The 17,059-nt window shown below is 41.8% G+C and overlaps 2 protein-coding genes across 2 annotated transcripts; both read left to right on the top strand.

The window, feature by feature from the left end:
• Nucleotides 1-3,626: 3,626 nt before the first annotated feature.
• LOC117729366 (fibronectin type III domain-containing protein 7-like) lies at nt 3,627-9,009 on the top strand. Its single transcript, XM_034530371.1, has 9 exons — nt 3,627-3,817; nt 4,421-4,662; nt 5,339-5,599; nt 5,866-6,123; nt 6,405-6,665; nt 7,126-7,413; nt 8,134-8,370; nt 8,542-8,607; nt 8,732-9,009. The coding sequence occupies exons 1-9, from the start codon at nt 3,627-3,629 to the stop codon at nt 9,007-9,009; spliced, it is 2,082 nt and encodes a 693-aa protein (XP_034386262.1).
• A 1,676-nt stretch (nt 9,010-10,685) lies between these two features.
• henmt1 (HEN methyltransferase 1) lies at nt 10,686-16,838 on the top strand. Its single transcript, XM_034530369.1, has 9 exons — nt 10,686-10,773; nt 12,502-12,614; nt 13,470-13,604; nt 13,800-13,982; nt 14,094-14,280; nt 15,277-15,472; nt 15,764-15,872; nt 16,107-16,264; nt 16,684-16,838. The coding sequence occupies exons 1-9, from the start codon at nt 10,690-10,692 to the stop codon at nt 16,836-16,838; spliced, it is 1,320 nt and encodes a 439-aa protein (XP_034386260.1). The 5' UTR covers nt 10,686-10,689.
• The last annotated feature ends 221 nt before the right edge of the window (nt 16,839-17,059 follow it).

Raw genomic sequence — 17,059 nt, 5'->3', positions numbered from 1 at the left:
GGATGAGATTTGCTCAAGTTTACCAAGCCCAGCTACAAAGTTCAAATCAGGTAGAACAACTGGATCACCGTTGGATGTGAATGTGTGTCACTGACTTGTTGCTGTTAACGTGGCGTTACTCCAGTCCTCCCTTTCTTCCGTCCCTCTCTCAGTTCCCTGCACACCAAGCATTGGCTCGCTGGTTCTCGACTGCTTCACCAACTCCGTCCTCTTGGACTGGGTCTATGCCGAAGGCGCCCTGAACTACACGGCAACAGCTCGGTCCTCTAGCGGCCATGTTTCCACCTGCACCCACAACTTCACCAACTGCGAGCTGAAAGACCTGCAGTGTGGTCAGACCTATGATGTGGTCACTGTGGCCTCAAATGAGGAGTGCAGCAGCCCACCAAGCACCCAGTTGCAGATGGAGTCAGGTGAGCTCTAAAAGACAGAAGCATATTTAAAATTGTAGTTATGGGGTAAGTTTTAAATGCAGTTTTTGGGGAATTTATCACCAACTGAAATCTAGTTGATCTGATGTGTAAAGGCTCACATAACGACCTTGCAACAGTGACAGTGTGGGGTGTCAGTACTTGATATCCTTACCTTATATCTAAGATTGTTGTTGTTAGATGTGATTTAAGACCAGAATTATATAGTCTACAATAATAATGCATTTTATTTGTAATGCACTTTTCATTCAAAATAATCTCACTACAGAGCCAGTAGCCAACGAAAAAATAGCTGGCAGTGATTCAAGTCAAAAACACCTTGCTGAATAAAAGGTTTTTTTATACAGTTGAGGAGGTAAACATGGAGGAAGTAAAACCTACGGTGATCAGATTCGTCACTTTTATGACTCGTACTCATTTCATTCCTTAGTGAATTAAATAGTGAAAATAAACTACGACCTATTTTTCTGGGGACTCCCTGAAACTCCCCTAACTAGTGACTAACATTGATCAAAACCTCATTCGTGATTCACTTCCCTCTTCCAGTGCCTTGTCCTCCTGAGAGTGTTGTGGCTGCAGTGGACTGCTCTACGAACACGGCCCGTGTGGCGTGGCAGGCCGGCAGAGGGGCCGACTCCTACATTGTCCAAGCCGTCGGCGTGGAGGAAGATGAATCTCACTGCGAGACGGACTCACAGTCCTGCGTTCTCACAGACCTCATGTGTGGCTTCACCTACAACATCACTGCGATCGCTGTCAACAGCGCGTGCAACGTCTCACAGAGCGACATCACACAGCTGCATGCAGGTTAGAATCAACACACTGAGGCCTCGCCAGCGCGATAGATAGGCACATTGAATTGTGCCAACTGTGATTTTCTAGTAATATTTCAACACCTTTTGAATTGTTGTGAAGTTTCTGTTGCTGAGTCAGGGTACAAGAAAAGCATGCATGCATGTGTCACACAAAAGGGAGAACTAATGCTACTGTATTTCCTTAAGTCTTTGTGATTTGACATACTACTAATTACAATACAATATTTTTCCACAAAACTAATTTCGTCAAAATAGTGTTGGGTTTTCTCTGGTAGCGTTGATATTGCTAATACTGGATGGTTATTGGACCTCGTGTCTCTGTCTGTGCCTCTGCAGTGCCCTGTGTACCACAGCAGGTGGAGGCCCGGGTAGTTTGTGAGTCTGGTGCCGTGGCGGTCTCCTGGGAGCCCAGCAAAGGGGCGTCATCATACACCACAGTTGCCCAGGGCAACGCCGGCTACACGTCTACGCGCAACAGCAATGAGACAACCTGCCTGTTCAATGACTTGCTGTGCGGCCTCAACTACTCCATCACTGTTAGTGCTTCAGATGAGACGTGTAGCAGCGCTGGAAGCTCTGCCGTGGAGCTCAACACAGGTAGAATCACTTGTGAGGCATATTGAACGTCATACTGGAGCTGTATTTCTACCTATGTTCATTCATACCTGTCTGTCTGCCGGCTGGTCTTTAGTGCCGTGCATACCACAGAAAGGAACAGCGGAGATGGTGTGCAGTAATGACACGGGAGTTGTGTCGTGGGAAGAGGAGGAGGGTGTGTCCTCCTACATGGTGCGAGCTTTTGGGCCCGATGGTCACAAGATTCAGTGTAACAGCACCGCAACCAGTTGCCAGCTACCCAACATGCATTGCGGTCAGCTCTACAACCTGACATTGACAGCTGTGGATGGAGAATGTGACAACAGCAACGCCGACCTCAACCTGCAGTCAGGTACGTTTTTCTGTGTGTCGGGAGTCATTTTCCATGAGTTCAATCGTAAAACATAGAGCAAAACATAAATGCAATTTAAAATGCCATATAAAGGCACCACTGTCCACTGATGCAGTCGGAAAAAAGGCTGAAATGGAACTAAAAGCCAGAGACCTCAAGGGTTTGATTGCACTTCCATCAGTCCTGTATTGCATTTACTTAATGCCGTATCCCTGCAAAATCCCTTCTTGAACGACAAATTGTCAATAACAAATAAGCCAAAATATTCATATTTAAAGAGCTAAAAGATAAAATGCATATTACTTAATAAAAAAAGAAGAGATAATACAGCGGCACACTGCAAGTACGTTCTTAAAATCAATCCCATGTATACGAGTAGCTTTGTATTACATTAAGAAAATAAATGCCTGCATCCAACAAAATAACAAAGCAGGTCTCTCTTTCTGTAAGTGCTCTCTAGTCTTTGCCTGAGTTACCTGAACAAACTGTATTATGTTGGGTGTTTATTTTCGTCATCTGTACATCTTCCGGGCGGATAACATTAATAAAATCTAATAAAAATGTAAAGCTTTGGCTTTACAGTAAAAACACCCGTGTGACAGCTGACATACATGCTCAATACAGCCAAAACTGATCAGTTAAGAAAATGCCTCGATCTTCTTAAGCTTGATCGAGAAATTCCTACTTGCTGATATGTGAACTTTCTGATCTTAGCAACAGTAACTAGTGTGTGTCCTCTCTCTCTCTCTCTCTCTCCTAGTGCCTTGCAGGCCGACCAACGTCAAGGCTTCCCTACGGTGCCACTCAAACTCTGCTGCTGTGACATGGGAGCGAGCGAGCGGAGCGCTCTCCTATCTCGCGGTGGGTGTCACAGCAGATGGAAGCGACAAGACTGAATGTAACGGCACCATGACCCACTGTGATCTGAGCAACCTGCAGTGTGGACAGACCTACAGCGTGAGCGTGGTCGGCCGGGATGAGTCCTGTTCCAGTGTGGAGAGCCACCAGGCATACCTGCGAACAGGTACTGCAAACACGGGGGAGGGGGTGAACTCATTAAGGCTTCTTGTGATAAATATTCTTGTGATAAATATGTATTATTATTATGGTGGTGGGTCCAAAAGTATTTTTCTCCTCAGCATAATAGCAGTGAAACAAAATAATACCAAGCTGCCCTCTCTGCTCCGCCTCTCCCCCTCAGCCCCCTGTGCACCCCAGGATGTGGCTGTTGATGCACAGTGTGATGATGGCGCCATGGCCGTGTCCTGGTCCCCCAACCCAGATGCCCAGTACTTCCACGTGGCGGCAGTGAGCAACACCAGGGCGAGACTCTACTGTAACTCCAGCGCCACTGCATGCACCATCGGCGATCTCCCGTGTGGACGTCACTACAACGTCACCGTGCTGTCTGTGAGAGATGGCTGCGAGAGCATGCCGAGCGCTGCGGTCGAGACCTCCACAAGTATGCTTCAAGCACACATCCTCTTCCTCAAATGCTGCATGTACACACAGACGCGTATTGATGACATGATTTGCAGCTCCGAAATTCATTCACTTAAACACACGCTGAGCAGGTTCCAGATCCTCCACGAGGATCAGTCCCGTTCTAAACTGAAAAACCGGTGTGAGGAAAGAAAGGAAATAGCTGCTCCAAATTTAACACTCGCACCAACTGCAGGCAATGCGTGTTTTAATAGCAGTTTTTAAATATAGCTGTGTGTTTGTGCATGCTTCATATGTGTGTTTTATAGTTAAAGGGATTAATTCAATATTTTGGGACATATACACACACTTTCATGAAATGAGAAGTTAAATAACACAGTTTGTGTGTGTGACTAAGTACGGAGCTGGTGGCAGGACGCCAAGTATCCAGTAGTAAGTTGCGTGACTACGTGTTGCATGTACCTCGTTTGTTTAATTCACACATACATTGGGGGGAGTTACAGGCTGTAACTATCTCTGTTTTCTGATAAAGATGGTTAATATGTGCATTTCTTTTACTACCCGATTGAAAACAAATAATTGATAAACATGTAAATGGCTTGAAGATGGCGCACATTGGCATGTCTTCATAAACTAATGCTGTTGCTGATGCTCCCCCATGAAACAGGTTGTCTGCTAATGACATAATACATGCCATGTGTGTCTGACACCCCTCTGCTCCTGGAGAACGAGAAATAAGATATCCAATTCTGAATTCCCTCCATAGCTCCATGTGTGCCCAGAAATGCTCAGGGCCGCCTGGACTGCATCTCAAACTCTGCCTGGGTGACGTGGGACGTCTCAGAAGGAGCCCTCGGCTACGATGTGATGGCCCGAGAGGTCGGAGGTCACAACACCAGCTGCACAACCACCTCTTCTCCCTGTAATATCCCAGATCTGAAATGTGGGACCCATTACGACTTCCATGTCACTGCTGTCAACAAACACTGCCGCAGTAATCACAGCACCTTTGAGCTTGAGACAGGTACTCACCAAGACTCTCTACTCTCAGTGCACCCGTTTCTAAGTAAAGTGCTGAAATGTTGTCTATGAAATTATCTAGTAAACATTGTACAATATGATGCATTACCAAACACTAAATTAAACGCTATAACGATCTTGTCTGCCACAAAAGTGCTGACAACTACGGATCAGTGGCTACAAACACTTTTGGCTTGTGAGCCCTTAAAATGAACACTTGTTCATCAAACAGTGACTTTTCTTTCCATTTGATTGCTACTGGCAAAAAAAACTATTCGATGTTTCCCAAAAGAAGAAAATATTTGAGTAATAACAACTATCTATTTTTATCAATTGGGAAAGCAAAACAATATTTTTTTCTTCTTTTCCATCCCAGTAATCATCTTGTTACCCCCTTAAATTCATCGTACGACCCATCGGAGGGGTCCTAATGCCAAGGTTGGGAACAGAGTTAAAACTCTGCTCTTCGTCAGAAAACAGGATCTACTCTGTGCTTAATTTTACAACCACCCTTTAAAGAGTTTAATGCTATTCAGCTTCAATTAAGTCTTTTAATAAGAACAAATTAAGAAATGTTATAATATTATGTTTTCCTAAATTTACTTAACCATGACAGCTTTTTAATTTCATACGACGAGTGTTTTCTAAAGCTATTGTTTAATTCCCGTCCTGCTCTGTAGGTCCTTGTGCTCTCACATCCATTACTGCAGTGACACAATGCAACAGCGACACAATCCTGGCTGAATGGGAGATGAAGGAGAACACTCCGCTCTACCTGGTGACCGCCGAGGGCCACGACCAAACCCTCATTTCCTGTAACAGCTCCTCCAACTCCTGCGTTCTCCCGGATATCAGCTGTGGCATGCATTACAGCATCATAGTATCGACGTCTTCTGATAAGTGCAGCAGCCTCAGAAGCCCACCGAAGAAGATCAAAACTGGTATTTATAACAAACTCAATTCAACGTAAAGTCATCAGACATATCACAAATGAGAATCGTGTATCTAGTTTTAAAACTGTTATTGAAATTTGTGTTTTATGTCGTCTGTGAGGTTTACTGTATTTTTCTGGTATTTGTCATGGATTTTGTGTTATTGTGAGATCTTTAGACTGTGAAACTAATTATTGTGTAAACCCCAGGAAGAATTGCAGGTGCTAAATAGACAAACAAACAAATACACTTACGGGCTAGTTTGTTCTCTTTAGCTCCCTGTGTCCCAGACAATGTGACAGTGGAGGCAACATGCGAGGAGAATGGGGCCGCGGTGACGTGGGGCCGCTCCCCGGTGGCCACATCCTACCAACTGACAGCGACAGGGAAGGATGGACATGTAGCGAGCTGCAACTCCTCAGTAAACAACTGCACCCTGGGGGATCTGCACTGCGGGCAGACGTACAACTTAAGCATCACCGCCAGTGGAGACAACTGCACCAGCAAGCCCAATACTTCATCCTTCAGAACAGGTACACAAACGTATTGTATAGAAAACAATAAGTGAACTGACACATCTTTAAAATTGTTACTTGCAGCCCAAAATAGTCACATTTTTTTCAGAAGAGAATAGGAAGCTAGCGCATTTGGAGCTGAGAGCTCTAATGATACTGCAGTTTATTCAAAAATAAATGTCTGGTGTTGAAAAAGTAGTTTTTCCCAGTATGTACAATCTAGCTGCTACTTTTTAAATGTTGTTTCTACGTTAAGTTAATCTGACACACTGAACCGGATGTTCTCTCTGTCGTCGCAGTGCCCTGTGAGCCCTCTGGTCTCGCAGTGGATATTGATTGTGAGACCCACTCTGCCATGCTGTCTTGGGGTGCCAGTGAGGGCGCCGTGGAGTATTTTGGCTGCGCCCGATCTACGGATGGGGACGCGCTCTACTGCGACAGCACAGTCACCTCCTGCAAAATCGAAGGCCTGGGATGTGGTGACATTTACAATTTCTCTGTCGAAGCCTCAAACGGTGTCTGCAACAGCTCGTTTAGTGCACCACTGTGGGCGGGAGCAGGTACATATTAAAACATTTGCAGTTCACCATAATTAACAATGCTCCAATTAGTTAATTGAGCATGCATTCATTTTTTATATGGATAACAAAATACATGAAAAAACAAGTGTTTAAGTGTAATCTCTGGTCCTATGTATTTGTAAGAATTCTATTTATTTTACTGAAAAACATTCTTTGTTAAATATAGAACGTAGATGCTACAAATCTTTAGTCTTGCTCAGGTAACATACAGTAATGTAACAACCAATCAATAAACTTATGTTGCGTCCGTAGTACAGCTAGTGGTAAATATATTGTAAAAATCAGTATGTCCTTCCAAGAAGTCAAAAGCGGAAGTGTTTTTATTCTTTAAAATGAACTCAATTGGTAAACTACACCTGAAGAACAAGTGCTAAAAATGTATCTGGGCCACTTCCATTGGTAACATATGAATTTAACCTCTCATCTCTTTTGTCCTCAGCCCCATGCGCTCCGACTGTTCTTAATGTCCGAATGCAAAGGATAGGCCAAGCTCACTGGGCCATGATGTCATGGGACAATGTCAATTGTTCTGATGTTGAGTACCTAATGGAGACAACCGGTCGGATCCAAAACAACCCACAGACCCTGATGCAGGTCTCTTCTTACTGGTTGCCCAGGGCCTACTTTGAGTTCCCAATACCTTGCAGCACAGCTTATAACTTCACTGTACGCTCCAGAAACTCAGCCGGCGCCAGCGAGCCATCCGGTGCTTTTACTGGAGTCACAGGTGAGTTTGCACTGCATCCACCCGGAACTTTATACGGAAGGTTAGGAGGGATCTTAGTGGCCTTTAGAGCAATATCTCTACGAGGCAAATCACACCAAAACAATCTAAATTGCACTAAAAGTAAGAAGATTCAAACCGTAAAGTAGAGGCTGCTGTATAAACAGAAAATAAATGACGATATCATTATCATATCATAATTGTATAAACTTTCTTCATAGGATGTTAGAATTGTTGACAAATGATCAAAATCAATCAGCTTTCAACTACATGTGGTACATGTGTTGTAAACCATGTATTGTATGTTTATAAATATTAAATAGGCAGATTTAAGAATAGAGCTTAACTATATAATTTTCAATATTAGAGGGAATAACAAGTTTTACAGCATTATTCTTATTTTTGTAGTAAAACATTCAAATGATTATGGTGTAATTTGTGCAGGGGTCTGTAACAAACAAAGATGTTTCACAAGTGTATAGAATATTAGATGTATACCAGGGCATCTCTGCAGCACGACAATATTTAGGATAAAAATGCATTTTGACACACATTTTGCCGATAACAAATATTGTTCCATTTGAAAATTGCAGTAAGCCATATTGCGATTTTGATAACATTTCAATTAATTGTCCAACCCTACCTAAAAATGATGATGCATGATTTAAATACAACATCCCCGCAGTCCTTGTGTTCACTGCATTGCCACTGTTTCTTTCCCAGTGCCGTGTGCGCCACAGCATGTGAAATACACTGGTGACAGCGTGTCTGCTGTGCTTTCCTGGGATGCATCAGTGTTCGCTGTAAGGTACGCCGTCTACAACGTGTCCGGGGAAGCCCGTGTCGAGCTTTGCAACACCACCGGACTCTCCTGCCAGATGACCAGCTTTGACCCTAACGCCACTGAAGTGACAGCCAGCAATGCAGAGGGAGAAAGCATCCCTAACCGAGATATAACAGGTCATATATACGCACAACGCAGAAGCACCATCACAGTTTCTGACTGGCCTGACAGAACTGCTGACAAATCCTGCCAATGTATTTTATATTATGTCATCACTATTTCTTCTATATTACCATTTTTAAATTCAGTTTCTGACATTTGTCACCATTATTTCTCAACTTCCTCAGGTCCAGTAGGAGCTCGCAGAAGAAGAGATTTGCAGGCCAGTGGAATCTATGCCCACTCGGATAACAGTAAGTGTGGTGTTGTAACAAAACCAAGAGCTAGTGTGATACATCGTCATGACTCTGAAATCATCATAGGCCATAGGCCTGTACTATGAAAGAAGTGTTCATGTATCACCCATCTCTCCCTCAGATCTGGAAATCCCAAAAGTGCTGAATGTAACAGTAAGTGGAGTTTCCTTGTATGTGAAGTGGATGACGGTGAAGAATGCCACTGAGTACACGGTCGTAATTGTGGAGAAGCAGCAGACCAACCAGCCACCAAGAATGAGAACCGTGGAAGGTCATTTCTTCAATGAGACTGACCTCAAGCCGTGGACCACCTACTGCTTCAGGCTGGCAGCCCAAAATACCATCAGCCAAAGCACCTACTCCAGGCCAATGTGTAGAATCACTGGGGCCTCCCAATGAAACACCACCGACACACCGATTACACTTCACACTGGACTCAGCAGAAGCTCCATTGTAAGGGCTGCTGGTTTTCTTCACTCTGTAGCATCCACAACACAACTGTAACTGTCCAATACCTCAGAACTTTAGAAGGACACTTAAAAAGAAAGTAATTACAACTACAAAGCCACAACATTCTTCGGTTTGGGGTACTTCTTGCATGTCACAAATAAATGATGATCAAACCTGAGGAGAACCTTTAGATTTGAATGCTTATGAATCTTTGTTAGCAATAGCGTATATACATTTCATTAAATTGGGCTGGTATCATAGCAGCATTGTGGTATTAATGCTGTCTCTCAAAGTATTGCTGAAATTCTATTTATCAAAAATGGTTTTATTTTCAAGATGGTTATTATATTCTCTGGATGATTGTTTAAACTAAAAAGTAGTGTAAACTAAAACTGATATTTTTTCAAGCAATATTTTTTAAAACCACGCAGAATATTTTCTTTATGATGTACTATGTAACTTCTCATTTTGTGAACACTTTGACAATCGCAGAAATTAAAGAATAACAAATAATCTGTGAACCATTAAAAAACATCCCTCTGTATGAACACGAGTGTTGAAAACCTTCCTTGGAAAAAAACAAACAAACACGCTTTTATGTGTGTCTCTCTACCTGTGAATAATGATTTCAGCCCTAAATAGACACACAAGTACCTGTGCAACACATCAGTAACTTACAATGTTAACAACATTTAATGTTGGCATTCACTCCGTTTGGCCATTTATTGGATTCATACCTCATAATGTAGTAGTTTGTTTTTTCTATTAATTCTTTGCAATGCCAAGGCTTCACCTGAACCTCAATTTTATGGGTGACTGTTACGTTTTAAATAGCAATAATGTTAAACACACGGATAGGATACCTTGAGGAAATAACTAAATGGCTTTTCTAAACTAAGTGTTAAAACTCCATTGATGGTAAAAGGTAGTCTCAAAAACATAGTGGTTTACATCCTAAATGTGTCTTTTCGCGGTGAAAGAAAATACATCTGTATATCACAACATTGTTCTTTCACTGTGTTCAAATTTACTTCATCATCTAGATTAGACCGGCTTCAACTTCATAAACTAAATCTGCTTCATATACAGTATATTGTTATCTCTACGTGACCTTGGCCTCATGGGAAACTGGCTGTCGTATCTGAAAATGACCTGAAGAAAAAGGGATATACTGTATATATCGGAGGAATACAACTGGAGTTACACGAGCCAAAGTTGGGATGACAATCAGACCCTCATATTCAGTGCAAATGATCTTAGATCACAGCAAGATAATTTGAGAATACTGACAGAATATGTTAGAGTTTACTTTTAGAGACCCAGCAATAGGAACATGTTGAATAGAAGCTCTATAATATAAATGCGCTCCACATAATTTAAACATAGTTTGGCAATAGTTTAAGTAGATGTTGATCAGGATCCCAGACTACTATAATGACACATTTATACAGAAACACGTATTTCAGTTACAAGACAGTTTTTCTGTCTTGATTTTGCTGACAGTCCTTGTAAAAAAACAACAACAAAACGCGTCATCACTATAATAGCAGCGCCCTCTGGGGTCTCGTGGGGCCGTTGACGTTTAACAGTTAACGTAAGTTACCGTAACTAACGGAAGACAACGTCAAGATGGAGCCGATCTTCAGTCCGCCGCTTCACAGACAAAGACATCAATTTGTCATCGATTTTGTCAAGAGGATCAAACCCCAGAAGGTACCTTCTTCACGGGAAACACACTTTACACGTTAGCTTCAGAGAAAACGTCTGTTCGTGTAATGTTTGTTAACGATACGTCAAAAGCTAGCCGCTCTCGCTAACGCCGTGGAGCCAACGGCAGCTGACATAAATCCAGTTTTTGATTTAAATAAATAACATTGTAACTCCAGAAGATTATTATTATTATTATTATTATTATCACTCCAACGCTGTCTTTCATTTAGATTTGATGCCCAGTAGCTTTGAAGGGAGCTTTTTTAAATTACATTTCATAGGTCTCAATGTCTTTCTTTTTGGTGGAATGACGTTCCTCTTCGGCTAACCACTCAAAAAATATCAAAGTTCACATAAACATGTTTGGTAACTATGAAGCTTGAAATGACAACTAACGGCCGCGCAAAATCGACCTGTTATTTTGAGTGCGCACTGATATGGAACAGCTGCACCGGACTTTATGGCTGAATAAAGTACGCCCCGTGACTCACTCTCAACCAATCAGAATGCTTGATTTCATCTACCCGTATTATAACTGCAATTAACTGCTGTCGCTGGAACGTGCACTTGTTGATGTTTTGTGGTAACGTTAAATGGAACGAGGACGGATCGGCGAAGCAAGCGCGAGACAACTAGCGGTGTTTCCGGTTTTCAAAGTAAGGTATTAACACATGTAATACAAACTACATGTGGAAATATGATCAGTTGGATTAACCTATGTCACAGGAATTAGCACATTACCTGTGTCCCCTTTTTATATAAAAAATAAATCCTACTAAATTGTGATATAAATTACTTGATTTAACGTTATATCAAGGACAACTTTGGACAAGCATTTTGATATAGCTTAGATATAAAGAGTTCAAATTAAAATGTTGCATTATGTACTTTGATATGCCCTCCTTTCTGAAACTTGTGGTGCTGTAAAAACAGCTGGCAATTTGATACATTTGTGTTATTGCTAATCACAGAGACAGATGATAGATATTTACATTTGCAGTACAACGTTAAAATGTTGTTGTCAGAATTTAGAATAACACAAACTCCATCACAATTGTTTTTAAATACCTTTCAGCACGTTTAATTAAATGCATTAAAGAACATTTCAACATTGATCGTTCTAGGCTGACTTATTTGCATGTAAGGGAAGGAGCATTGCATTTTTTAGCAATATCTGCTGGTTCTTCAGTGTTGACAGGCTGTTCCTTCTGACACAGAACATCCTTACTCCCTGATCCTTTGAGCAGGCCCGGACATCGACAGATGTATATTTGTCCTCAGACCTGAGATTGGCTGTGGGCCTTTTCAAATCATAAGGATAAGGATGCATTGATAACAATATCAGCTATCGGGCTGCTATCGACTCAAATAGCTGAATCGAATATCTGTGACTATGAGTCGGATCAATTTAATTACATTTTTATTATATACTATATACACAAAATACCGGAATAACATTTTTTGTTTTACGCGTTGACCCATTTGCTGCTGCATTAAAAAGCTTTACACTTAAATTGTAATTCCTGTTCATTTTGTGGATTTCTTTCCCCGACTGGTCGGCTGGGTTGACCCCGTTTGCACCAATGTGACAGAGGTGAATCAAGTTATTAGCATAAGTTGTTCTTCATAATGGTTTGGGCTCTTTAGCGTGATAAGCTTCACATAAGATTGGACTTCTCCCTCTAGCCAAGAGTTACTTTGCGCACACAATTATTTCTCCCTTCTCCTCAGGTGCTGGACTTGGGGTGCGCTGAGTGCAGCCTTCTCAAACAACTGAAGTTTCACCATGAAATTGAACTGCTGGTTGGAATGGACATCGACGGTGCCAAACTGAAAAGAAAGATGTATGTATTTTTATAAAATCGAAGGTGTGAAATAAAATGTTCATCACACAAGGCTGGGCACGTGGTTGAGATCACAGAGAGTTTGATGGCAGTTGAATGCAGAATTGAAAAAAATTAATTGATTAATCAGTGAGTTCATCAACAGAAACATAATCAATATATCATGTCAGTTGTAAGGTCATAAGGTAAAAATTCAAAATATTTCTGCTCGTTGTAGATTTTTAAATGTGAATACTTAAAAAAAATATATATATATTTATATATTTATTTATTTGGCGTTTGGATAAATTATTAATGGATTAATAATAAAAAAATATTAATCAATAGTAGCCTGTGTAAACTCACCTAAAATAGTCAAATTAATGATCAATGACGTTAACCTTTCCGTCACAATGTATTTCACCATATCCATATCAAGCAACTCAAACTTAGCCAACTCAAACTTAGATTCATATTTTCTTTAAATACAGTTGGCTTGCAATCATTCATTTGGACAATCTCTAATTTTGTAAAGCAAGAACACAATATGGTCATATATTGAAGGTTTAGTGACTTATCGCCCAGCCCTTTTCGCATTAATAATTGAACGGCTAGTCTGGATCTGTGCACCACATGGGAAACCTCTCAAAAAACATTAATGGGTCACATCTCATAATAAATAGTGATTACTGTACTCAACATGTATGTCATTGTCAATCTTAAAAAGCGTATTCATTTCTACATGTGGTAGTAAAGGGGGGAAAAAGCCCGTTGCATTACAGCTTGACCTTTGACTCCTGGACCACCCTGTGCTTTTGGTTGCTGTACTACTGTGTGGATGGATAACGTGTGCGCTCTGCTTGTCTGTTCCTTCAGGTATGAATTAGCTCCGATGATAACTGACTATCTGCAACCAAGTAATGATCAGCTGCGCATCGAGCTGTACCAGGGCTCCGTCACACAGCGGGACGCCCGCCTCAGAGGATTTGACCTGGTGACCAGTATAGAGCTGTAAGAGACTGTATGGCTGTTGGGATGCAGTGTCTTCATGCTTTGGCGGCTACCAGTGTGAAATATACTGGTTATTATTGTCTCGTTCTTTTGTTTATCAGGTCAGGTCTCTCTATTGGTTTGGTTTTCATCTTTCTGCTTCTCCGGGCCCCTCTGTGCCATTATTTATCGCCATGTTTTCCTGGCTTTCTGCAGCATAGAGCACCTCACGCTTGCTGATGTGGACCGTTTCTCTGAGGTGGTCTTTGGCTACATGACTCCAGTGGATGTTATCGTCAGTACCCCAAACTTTGAGTTCAACCCCCTTTTCCCTGGAAATGCGGGTTTTAGGCACCATGACCACAAGTTCGAGTGGAGCAGAGCCGAGTTCAAGTCCTGGTATGTTCTTGTCACAGAGAATGTTAATAAATTAATCCACCCTAAAACACTTATGAATATCTCTCCATGAAGATTTAAACATACTTTTTCTACCATTGCATCCCTCCTCAGGGCTCTGAAGGTGTGTTTGGATTACGGCTATGAGGTGGAGTTCACTGGTGTTGGACAGGCACCTCCGGGCCAGCAGGAGAGCGTCGGCTTCTGCTCCCAGATTGGTGTGTTTCACCGGCTCGGGGGAAGAGAGGCCTACAACATGTTGTTTTGTGATGGTGCTGAGAATATGTTTTCATACACTCTGGTGAGGAACCTTGTTTATAGATCAGTGATTTCTGAGTCGGGCATCATGTTGGCCCAGTCTTCAAAGACTGTGAATATGAGGGGTTTTATTTCCCCGCTTTATTCAGCAAATGTTTTCAGGTGTCTGAAGTTGTTTAGTTTCCTTGTATTCTGTCAGTTTTTAGATCACCATAGATGCTGAATATATGTTCAGATATTTGAGTCATGCCACTGTTTTCTGTTTATTATATACCTAACAGAAAAATATTTATTGATAAACAAATGGACAAATCACCTACAAGTTCTGATTATTATGAGAGATTGAAGATGTGAACAGTTTAGTCATTAGTTAACCTAATTAATTCAGTATTCAGCTAGCAATATCAATTTGACAATAAAGATTTGGTTGGTAACACTAATTCATAAGCCCCAGAAAACAGGGAGGACAGTGGGGAGTTTTAAAAGTGACATCTTTGTCGGCCTCTGCTGGTGAGCATCAGCCACTACAACATTGGTGTCTTGGTAGTCTGCATGTCTACTGTAAGCCTGAGGCACAGCACTGCTATTACAAATAGAAACTTGTAACTAACAAAAAGTCAAAAACTACAAACTACTTTTTAATTATAGATGACTCTAGCTTGTCAGTCAAGATTTTAGAAAAGTATGTTTTTAAAGCCAGATATTTCTACAACTGGCTGAGTAATATTTGACTTACTGTTATGGATCAGCTATCAGTAGTAGTAAAGTTTTATATTAGGACTGGGCGATGTGGCCAAAATCTTCTGTCCCGATGTAGGTCATATAATATCACAATATAGCATGTTTTCTTGTAATTTTAATAAATAAATAGTCTATATAAAATAACCACATGGTTTTGTATACTTCTGTGTGAATTACATACTTGATAAATAAAAAAACAATATGATTACATTGAAAGACGCTAAATGTCTACCACTATGAAAGTCCAATATTGTGATCCGTCTTTTATTTTTATTCTTTAATCCCGTTTCTATATTAGCTGTATAGTAAGAACTACCCCAGCCTGCAGGACAACAACATCTTGAGTAGGGTCCTGGTGACGGAGGTGTTGTCCGGGGCCGAAGAGCTGAGGAGAAGATGGGAGGAGAAGACCGGCAAACGGGATGCTGAGGGGGATGGGGAGGAACACCACAGAGCGTCAGAGCAACACCTGGAGATGGAAGAGAAGCAGACAGGTGAACATCGCGTCAGGTGTTGGACCCAAAATCCAATGACCATAAAAATGTGATGTGATGAACATCACAGATTTCAAAAGTGTTCAAAGAAGGCTCTGTACTGAAACGCCTACGTGTGTGTGTTCTGTTTGATAAGATGGAAAGTATAAGTGAGAGTAATAGGGCCAGCAACATTGAATTTGTGTGTAGAGGTTTCTCCACGATATCAATGTATTTTATACTGCCAGGTATTTTTTTTTAATGTAAAGATGTAACAGTGAAAACCAACTTTTTTTTAAACATACCTCCCAGCTGCATGTGGAGAAGCAATAAGGATCCTGGTGCAGTATCAGGAAGTTGAGGATGGAGAGCTGTTTTTGACAGATGGCCAAGGACACCAGGAGTCTGGCAAAGTTCGCAGGTTTGTTTCCTTGAGGAAGATGAGGAGGAACAGTTCTGCCACTTTGCATACTGTACGTTTGACCGTCTGTTGTCTTCCAAACTGCTAAATTCCTAAATGGAGCTGCTGGTAAAAAGCAACTCTCACCAATCTCAATACGGACCTTTCCTCTGAAAAATATTTCCAAAAGTTTGGCATCTCATGGCTCCCATGAGGGTTTCATGTCATAACGTCATCTTTTGTGCGCGCTGCCAGGTGTGTGTGTGTACCTCTGGCTGCGCTGTGGTCCCGCTACCCCAAAGTCCGTGCCCTGGCCGGAAGTCTCAGTAACCTCCGGCAGCTCCTGAAGGATCACCCTGACGTCGCACTGAGCCAGGATGGCTCGGCTGTGCTCCTAAATGACCAGGAGCAGGGTACTTGTAACGTTCCATCAGATCTTTTGTGCAGAACGTCAATATGTGTATTGCATGCGTTTGTCAATCTGCCACAAGCAGCGCTGTAGACGGTTTAAAAGTGGTCCCTTTTACAATACAACACTTAGTGAGCAAAACGGCAGCAACACCACTTTCATCTGATGTCCAATTCAAATGCAATACCCAGGTTGGCCAGCAGGTCATTTCTTACTGTGTCCAGTGTGTCAAAGCCATGAACTATTTGCACCAATGGTTCACGAAGCTTAGTTTCCCCAACTGAGCCCATTGCACCTATACAAACAGTGCATCAACAGCAGACGTTGCAATATTTCCTGCTCTGCTTCTTCTTCTATGATTTTGATAACTGATGGTTTCTGTGGTTGTGACACTGCTGCTTCATTTGTGTTTTATACTCCTAGAAGAGAAGGAGGAGCCTGATGATTTGGAGGACAGTGGGTATGCCGAGGCCAGACAGTGCTCCCACAGTGTTGAGCCAGAGGAAGACTGGGATGCAAATGTTGGATCTGAAACATACGGCTTCATGTCGGGACAAGTCGGTGACGTGTTTGGTTAGCATGTGGGTTCCCTTGGTGACAGCCGGACGGCTCGGTTGCATTAACAATTCCCAAATGCACCGCTGAAACTTTGACTTTTGGATTCATTAGAGGGCTTTTTTGGACTGTCTGTGTTGTATGTAAATACCCATTGGCCTCTTAAATAGGAGTGTAAGACACCTGACATGTAAATGGTATAATACAACTCAATGAGAGAACATGTTAACATTGTGATTGCGGT

The sequence above is a fragment of the Cyclopterus lumpus genome, chromosome 4 (genome assembly GCF_009769545.1).
Source record: "Cyclopterus lumpus isolate fCycLum1 chromosome 4, fCycLum1.pri, whole genome shotgun sequence".
Classification (NCBI taxonomy): Eukaryota; Metazoa; Chordata; class Actinopteri; order Perciformes; family Cyclopteridae; genus Cyclopterus; species Cyclopterus lumpus.
This window is presented reverse-complemented; position numbering and strand designations above follow the sequence as displayed.

Coding starts and splice junctions, on each gene's coding strand:
- LOC117729366 (XM_034530371.1), top strand. CDS start 3,627: ATGCCGAGCGCTGCGGTCGAGACCTCCACAAGTATGCTTCAAGCACAC. Junction 6,124..6,404: donor TACTTCATCCTTCAGAACAG/GTACACAAACGT, acceptor CTGTCGTCGCAG/TGCCCTGTGAGCCCTCTGGT. Junction 6,666..7,125: donor ACCACTGTGGGCGGGAGCAG/GTACATATTAAA, acceptor TTTTGTCCTCAG/CCCCATGCGCTCCGACTGTT.
- henmt1 (XM_034530369.1), top strand. CDS start 10,690: ATGGAGCCGATCTTCAGTCCGCCGCTTCACAGACAAAGACATCAATTT. Junction 15,473..15,763: donor GATGGAAGAGAAGCAGACAG/GTGAACATCGCG, acceptor CATACCTCCCAG/CTGCATGTGGAGAAGCAATA. Junction 15,873..16,106: donor GAGTCTGGCAAAGTTCGCAG/GTTTGTTTCCTT, acceptor GCGCGCTGCCAG/GTGTGTGTGTGTACCTCTGG.